This window comes from Etheostoma cragini, chromosome 18, assembly GCF_013103735.1.
Source record: "Etheostoma cragini isolate CJK2018 chromosome 18, CSU_Ecrag_1.0, whole genome shotgun sequence".
In the NCBI taxonomy this organism is placed as follows: Eukaryota; Metazoa; Chordata; class Actinopteri; order Perciformes; family Percidae; genus Etheostoma; species Etheostoma cragini.
In genome coordinates, this window is record NC_048424.1 from 22,406,364 (window position 1) to 22,414,648 (window position 8,285).

Below are 8,285 nucleotides of genomic sequence, written 5' to 3' on the forward strand. Positions count from 1 at the left end.
GGGGGGGGGGGGGAACAGGGTCAGAGCACGCTGATACGGTCCTACTGTACAACACATCTCCACTTCCTTTGATTTCACCCTGCAGCTCGGGATGGAAACCTTTAAGTGTTTCTATCCTGCTTCCGTTATAAATCTACGGGGACCAATCACAAACTGGCTCATCTACCTGTCGCGCCATTGGCTGGTTTAACACGATGACGATAGAGAGGCGATGGCAAGCAGCTTCTTGTTTACATTCAACAGGGATCTCCAACCCGTGGATGCCGCTGGTGTTTTAAAAGAATTCAAAGGCAACGGGACAGAAACCGGCCCTGGGACAAGTCCTACAAAAGGAGGATGTGTTTGCTACCGACCGGCTTTGGTAAAAGCCGAATTTACCAGCGAGCCCCACTGGTAGCCAAAGGAAAGGAGCAAAGCCCGTCACCCTGATTGGTTGAAGGACTAGCCAATTGCGTACAGAGTCATTTGAACTATGCCCGTTGGTCACGCCTCCCAGACTCCCCAGACTAATGTTCAATCCTGAAAGACTGAGCTTGGTCTGGTGAGAGCCAGACTAGGCGGTGCCATATTGTAATTTTGGATTCTCAGGCTGTGCAGGATCGATCAGGCTGTGGTTTGGAAGTCCCGCCCATACCTGACCAATCACAACTGTCAATCATGAAAGGTTCACCCAGTTTGCGTAGCATATAGAGGTTTATAAGTGTACTGCACCCAGCCACCAGGGGGCGGTCAGGATGTTCTGGCTTCCCTAACACAGTCTAAACATAAAAAAGGCCTGGCCCTGACACAGCAACACCAGCACTTTGTAGTGTGTGTGTGTGTGTGTGTGTGAAGGCCATTTGTGTGACATGTACTAATGATAAACAGAGGTGTATATAATGCAATTAATTACGGATTAATTCTATTTGGATTCTTCAGTTCCAGTGAGTGTGTGTGTGTGTGTGTGTGTTTGTGTGTGTGTGTGTTCCTGCTCACCCGGGCGATGTCGACACCCATCTGCTCCTGGCTCCTGAGCCGCGAGTACTCTTCCGCGATGTGATTGGCTGCCTCCTCTGTCAGCACGGGTGTCACAGCCTTGGCGATGTGGATGTACTTCCTCATGAACTCCTTACTCACAATCTTATCCCTGAAAGAAAGAAGGGGAACACAGTTTGTACCCGCCCTTTCTCCCCCCCCCCCCCCCCCCCCCCCCCCCAGATGTGGCCGAGGCAGACGCTGCGTGCGTACTTCTTCTTGCGGCTTCCGTGCAGCATGTTGTTGTGTTTCTCGTAGATGTGCATCTCCTCGCGCTCCTCGGCTATCACGTCGGGGTCTTCCGTGGCCAGGACGTCTACGGTGCCGCCCATAGGCATGGCTAGGAACAAACCAGCAAATATACAACTTTAGATATTTTATATATTGATATTGACCTCTTTCAATAAAAAAAAAAATGATTAATCGATATCAAAGTAGTTGGCAGTTCCATTTTGTTGTTGACAACTTATCATTTTCAGGTCTAAAACAAATACTGAGGTCTCACAGAGAACCCAGGGAACCAGTACCTGCTCCCTCCTGCTCGCGGGGGTCGCGGTAGCGGTGCATCCGCAGCACGTGATCGGCGATCTCGCGGTCGTGCTCGGCGTCCATCTGATCCAGCACGATGAACAGGAGGTCAAAACGGGACAGCAGGGAGTCCTGGAGGCCGATGTTCTCCATGGGGGTTTTATACTGGTCGTACTGCAAAAAGAGACACAGCAGGGTTAACAAGAGAAGAACAACCAGGCAATTTTGGGGGCGGGGGGCGTCATTCAAACGGCCCTGTTGTGCTGCACGGCTTTCTACGGATTCAGAATATCTAGACCAGGTCCTCACCCTGCCGTAGACGGGGTTGGCAGCCGCCAGCACTGAGCAGCGGGCGTTGAGCCGGGCGTGGATGCCAGCCTTGGCGATGGTGACGCGCCCCTGCTCCATCACCTCGTGGATGGCCGTGCGGTCCATGTCGGACATTTTGTCGAACTCGTCGATGCACACCACGCCGCGGTCGGCCAGCACCATGGCCCCCGCCTCCAGGCGCCGCTCGCCTTTGGGGGAAGAAAGTAACTGCCAGGTGAGCGGTGGTAAATAGCAGAAATGTTTGTGTGTGCAGATGTTTCCACGCCTGCCGTACCGGTCTCCTGGTCAGTGGTGACTGCAGCGGTCAGACCCACGCCGGAGGAGCCTCGGCCCGTGGTGGCGATGGCCCGCGGCGCTGTGTGGAGCACGTAGCGCAGCAGCTGGGACTTTGCCACCGATGGATCACCTGGGAAACAGATTGGCTGACATTAACCCCTAACAAGGTTGTAAAGACTGATAGATGAATTAATTGACTTCAATTATTAGCCAATTATTTTAAATAATCAATTAATTGTTTTGTGTCTAAATGACTGATGGGAACAACAATCTGTGACATTGGTCCAGTGTTAGGAGAGGTCGCTGCAGTCAGCGGCGGCAAAACAAGCTACAAGGACAATTGTCCAGCTTATAACCTTGACTAAAGTGCTCGTTTTGCCACTGACAGACTCAGATTTATATTCTAAGTGTGAGACAACATAATGGAAAGGATCCCGTCAGAGAGTCCTTTTTAAAACCTCAGAGGCCTTTCTGTTTAACCACAAACAGCTCAGTGGTCCCTAGCACTAAACTCACCAGACTCCATTAAAAAAAACTGACAACTTGCAGACCAAACAACTAATCGATGAATTAATCAACGATATCAAAAAGAATCAGTTTCCTTCCTGCAGCCACTTTCTCCCGAACAAATCTTAGCTATTACGGCAGACAGCCATTAGTCCAGGATGGGAAAAGCTTCGTTAACTTAGCAGGAAAAAGGCTGCGTCCGTACCGATGAGCAGGATGTTGATGTCTCCTCTGATGCGCGAGCCGTTATCCAGAACCTTCTCGGCGCCGCCCAGCAACATGCACAGGATGGCCTTCTTTATGTACTCATGGCCGTGGATGCTGGGAGCCAGGGAGCGGGACAGCTGATCAAACACATCCTGGGTGAAAACGGGAAAAAGGGACAATTCATTTTCTCATGTGTTTAAAAGTGAGATCTCTTCCATGAGCCGGAGCAGCTGTGAGCGACGGGCAGAAACACGGACGCCTCACCATGGAGCGAGTCTGGCTGAAGTTCCTGATTTTGGCTATATCGTCCGCCGAGAAGTTGGGGGACACTTCCTTACTCATTTGCTTGACGTGGCAAGCTATCATGATGGTCCTGCAAAGAAGAAGGGTGGACATTTATTAATAAAGAACAAAGGTGACACTACACTATGGTGACACTGCACTATTGGTGCTTCTCTCGTCGCTTATATTGCCTCCTCGACTCCTCCACTTATGCTTGTACAGTATGTAGCTGCTGGGCCATGTTAGCTTTACTATCCGTTTGTCTGCTTCAATTGTTAACTTTTTATAGTGTGATTTCTAAAACCCTAACCAGGGACAAGGACGCAAAGTCCAATCGATCGTACTTAAGACGGAACATATGCCTTTATGTATTGTTGCTGACAAATAAACTGATAAAATAATTCAGATGTTTTCAGTTGTTTAGGAAATCAGACACTGGTGTGTGCTGGGCAGAAGGTCAAATATTTCTAAGGGGGAACATTCTCGGAGAAAAACAAAAGGTTTGAGAGGTCATCGCATCGGACCTGAACGTGCCAGAGGTGAAGCCTCCCTTCTTGCCGGGCAGGCAGCGGTACGTGCCGATGACCTGCACCCGGTCCCCCGGTTTGACCACGTCCACCAGGTCGTTGTCCAGGATGATGTCCACCGAGCGGGGCAGCTGGCCGGCGGGCGCCTTCTCCGGCATCTCCTGCACCGTGATGGTCTGGTGGTCCTTGTAGACGGAGAGACCAAACTCCGTCTCCAGGGGGTTGTTCTCCTCGTCCTGGAGAGACAGGCACAAACACACGGAGTAAAGGGACAATCAAAGAATCCTCATGGAGATTGGATGGTGCAATGCAAAGATCTTTATTCAATAGAAAGATATTCTGCAGAACATGACTGCCCTTCAGCATGCGGCGCGTTCATCCTCAGCCACAAAACAGATCAACACTTCTCATTGGGAACAAGCAACATCCCCATTACAGAAGTAATGGAGCGGTTAGTGAGGTCAGTCTCTAAACTTTTTTTTTTTTGGTTGCCGTTACCCACTTCGTCACTGTGTAAACATTACTGATGAGTATTCATCAAAACTCTGTTTCCTGGAAGCACCATTGGTGTTATTTCAGTTAGCCTAATAGCTGGTTTGATTTGCATTGAGACATGATCTTCTGGAAAGTTCCCCATGCCGATCTTTATGTATGATGAAGAGTATGTGTAAAAAATGTTTTCCCATGAGTCATATGAACAGAACATGGGACAATAGAGTCCAGGCTGAATGATACCAGGTTACCCTTTAAAAACACAACTTGGTAGTGCAAAGTTAGAACTAGCAAGTTAAAAAACTGTCTAGCCAATGTGTCAGTTAGCATGCTGGCCTCGTTTTGTTTGAAGATACTTTTAGATAAGATAAGATAATTTGTTTATTAGTCCCCAATGGGGAAATTACTGCACTACACTCTGTGTACACACTTTTTGTTAGTACTCACACACAGGCCTGAAATACACACACACGCTCAGGACCTATACATGCACTATACATGGAGAGATGTCAGAGTGAGTGGGCTGCCAGCTGAACCAGCGCCCTGAGCGGTCGGGGGGGTACGGTGCCTTGCTCAAGAGCACCTAGCAGTGCCCAGGAGGTGAACTGGCATCTCTCCAGCCACCAATCCACGCTCCCAACTTTTTGGGTCCATTCGGGGATTTGAACCAGTGACCCTTTGGTTCCCAACCCAACTCCCTATGGACTGAGCTACTGCCACCCCCTTTGAACATCAACAAGAAGTAACGTCCCCCAACATCGCTTGGAGCTCCTCTAAGAAGCTGAAGTGGCTAAATGAAAGCTGGGGCCGCTCCGGGCGGGGTTACCTTGGTGGGGTAGATGGCGCTGGAGGGGAAGGCGTCCAGCGACGTCATGTCCGTGTACTTCCTCTCCATCGTTTTCTTGGTGGCCGGGCAGTAGTGGACGCTGCGCACTACTTTAGGACGCACAAGAGAACCTGGAGAAGAATGGAAGGGCGTAATTACGGGGTTTACCTCCACAGATAAAGATTAGTCCCCCCCAAGAGGTTTTTAGCGCCAAAATGTCCCATTTGCAGCCTCCCGCTGTAAAACTAGCTTAACTGTATGATAAAGACTATGTGAGACTTTCTAATCAATCCGGGGTCCCATGCATGCCGATCCCTAGCAGGGGCTCCTTACTGCACTATACTAGAAGTTTTCACCATAAATTGGTGCCTAAAAATGGATCAGAACGCAGGGAATGAAAGTTGGACCCCCCTACGCATTTGTCCCACCACAAGGACCACTCAGAGCCAGAAAACACATGTAATTATATAAAGGTTATTACCTGGATAGGGAAACATTTTGAAAACAAAGGCAGTCAAAGCAGAGCCCCGAGACGGGGGAGGTAAACAATGACTCACACTTGGTGATGATGCCCTCCACACACACCATGCTGCCCAGCAGGCGGGAGGTCAGGGTGCGGGGGGTGACGTGCTTGGTGCCGAAGCTGCCCTCCAGGGCGATGAAGAACTCCTCGTACTGCTTGGCGTAGGTGGCGTCCACTGAGGCCACCAGGTCCTTCAGGGCCCGCTGGAACGCCAGCAGCTCCTCGAACGCATTGCTCATCAGTCTGCCAGAGGCAAAGAGAGGCAGGACTCAGGAGAAAGACCTACCAGCCAAATGTAGGGGGGCTGCTAGACCCCACTCAGCAGCGGGGGGGAACAACGTAAAGCTTTTGAAAGGCTTGAGCTAAAATGTCAACGTTCACTACCCATTTCAGCTGGAAGACAAAAAAGTTCACTCTTATTTCACCTCGGCCCCTCAACTAAGCGAAGGCTAAACTCACCTAGCCATCATTTGAGTATTTTGGTAGGCATCGTTTTACAGCGAATGCTGCTGGCGTTAGTACGAGGTACTGACTGATCCTGGTTCAGCTCATAGATGACAAGGCAGCTTTATCTACACAGCACCTTCCAGCAACAGGGCAATCCAACGTGCTTTACATAACAACGTGTTAAAGAGGAAACGTTACAGAGCAGTATGAGAAAATTAACATTAAAGAGCAGTTAAATACAGATAAACATAAAAGCAGATCAGATAGATTTTAGACTGCTGAGGGTGGATGTGCACCTCTATAGGGCCGCTTTATAGGGGGGACTGGGGAATTACAAGACACCCCCCCCCCCCCCACACACACACACACATCAATAAACACTGGGCTTTAGTTTATTACTTTTAAAAGGTTTTCGTCGCTTCTCACAACTTTTAAGCCATAGAAATGGCATGCTCACTGCCACACAGCTCCATGGCCCCCTTCCTTCCTTCCTCCATTCCTTCCTTCCTCCCTCCCTCCATCCATCCCTTCCTCCCTCCATCCCTTCCTTCCTTACTTGGCAGCCCGGGCCTCGTTGCGTCTCCTCAGGTCGTTGATGTTGACGGTGAGCCGAGCTTTGTTCTCACTGATCATGTCCCGGACTTTGCTTTGGTAGACCCCCTGGTCTTGCTGCAGGAAACGGAGAGATGGGCTGTTGTTTTACGGTCTAACGTCAAACACATTAACGCCGTCTTGAAACCGACTCAAATGTTGCATTCGTAGTAATAGTAGTAACGTAGTAGTACTGTGTAGTACTTGCCAAACTGATGGCAGTGAGCTGACAGCAGCTACACTCATCAAACGGACCTTAACGTTAGCTAGCTCTTTGTTGTGGCCGCATGGTTTCTCACTTCATCACACGAAACGGGTCTAACCGGATAAAAGTCTGACTTACGTCGTCGTCCAGGAAGTCCAGGTAGTCCCTCTGAGCCTCTCTCATCGCCAGGTCATCTAAGACGTCGGTTGCCATTATAAACGCTTATTTTTTCTACTTTAAAATCTCGAAATATTACGCACTTAGTTTCGTAGGGTGTCCGCTCTGCTGCCGACAGACTTCACTCTCAAGGGTTTTCGCGCCACTGCGTGCCGGGTGCAAGTAGAGCGTAAGACGCGATTGGTCAACTCGGTAAATTCGTTTTGCATTGGTGGCGGGGAAACGTACAGCTGTCCAATAGAATCCGCCGGGAAACCACATGACCACGCCCCCTCGGAGAACTCGCGCGAAAAGGGAGCAGGAAGGGGCGGGCTGTTAAAAAAGGAGGACAAGATCACCGAGCATTCAGTCTATTTGTCCAGTAGATGGTGACATAAACCAAACAACTTAGATGAAATATAGAAATACATGTAATATACGCTAGTGACAGTTTGTCAAGGTAGAAGTCTTCACATGTAATGTACAAGCTTGAGTTGTCTGATAATGTTAGCTGTGCATCTGTCACAGACATTCTGTATAGTATTTAGATTTTTTTTTACTTTTGGGGATTTTAATGTAGGCTCTTGTGATTACACAGAAAAGTTCAAATCAGCTGCAAATTTGAGTTGATCTTCTTTATTCTCAGCTTATTTAATTAGTGGCCAAAGGACTATTTCCTAATGTTGTATCACTGTCCTCATGATATGTCCAACCCTCATGCTGTCTTCCCGTCAACCATACACTTGTCCTCCAGTTTGGTTTGCATATGTGATACATCTTTTTAGCCAACTTCATAACTCATCGCCACTAGTTGTACACGTCTTTATGGAACTGATGGTGAATAAACATACAATACAATAAAATACAATAATACAATAAATCATACACTTACTATTATAAAACGTCTGAATGCAAAAATTAAAACAGGTTTTAAAATTTAAAAAGAATTAGAAGAGGTTTGTGTGTCAGCTTAGGGGCCCTTGACCTGAAACCGTCTTGGAAACATTCAACTTACACGCCACACCGTAGCCAATTTTACTGTAACATCAGGCCATTTACTTGTGGCAAATCACTTATTAAAATGAATTAATAATTACAGGCTGATCACAATTGTACCATAATATTTACAGCAAGAAATACTTCCCATAAATCTTTGCACTGTTTACAAGTGCAGTCCCAATATCTGACCCATTTTAAAAACGTTTCTAAATCAGAAATGTGGGTTTCCTTCCTGTAAAAACACAAGTTAAATAACTGATCTGTTCACTGTTTTCAGTGAATTTGGGTGTTTTATTTACTTTCATAGCATTTTAGGGAAAAACATTGTAGAACACTGAAAACATTAAACAAATGTAGGGGGGGGGGGGGGGGGGG

General features: G+C 48.1%; 1 protein-coding gene across 2 annotated transcripts in view; it reads right to left on the reverse strand.

Annotated features, from left to right (window-relative positions):
- The window catches only part of mcm3 (minichromosome maintenance complex component 3), a 9,629-nt gene extending 2,496 nt beyond the window's left edge, over positions 1 to 7,133 (reverse strand). Inside the window, exons 1-12 of one of the 2 annotated variants that reach the window (XM_034900436.1) lie at positions 6,894 to 7,133; positions 6,516 to 6,628; positions 5,547 to 5,755; positions 4,990 to 5,120; positions 3,669 to 3,907; positions 3,127 to 3,235; positions 2,861 to 3,014; positions 2,147 to 2,278; positions 1,852 to 2,060; positions 1,542 to 1,716; positions 1,228 to 1,354; positions 976 to 1,126 (exon numbers count right to left, since the gene is read on the reverse strand). In XM_034900436.1, the coding sequence (XP_034756327.1) occupies positions 976 to 1,126; positions 1,228 to 1,354; positions 1,542 to 1,716; positions 1,852 to 2,060; positions 2,147 to 2,278; positions 2,861 to 3,014; positions 3,127 to 3,235; positions 3,669 to 3,907; positions 4,990 to 5,120; positions 5,547 to 5,755; positions 6,516 to 6,628; positions 6,894 to 6,968 (1,824 nt within the window). In that variant the 5' untranslated portion in view covers positions 6,969 to 7,133. Of the gene's footprint in view, positions 1 to 975; positions 1,127 to 1,227; positions 1,355 to 1,541; positions 1,717 to 1,851; positions 2,061 to 2,146; positions 2,279 to 2,860; positions 3,019 to 3,126; positions 3,236 to 3,668; positions 3,908 to 4,989; positions 5,121 to 5,546; positions 5,756 to 6,515; positions 6,629 to 6,893 lie in introns of both variants that reach the window. The other variant, XM_034900437.1, reaches the window with a different exon arrangement.
- Between the last annotated feature and the right edge of the window lie 1,152 nt (positions 7,134 to 8,285).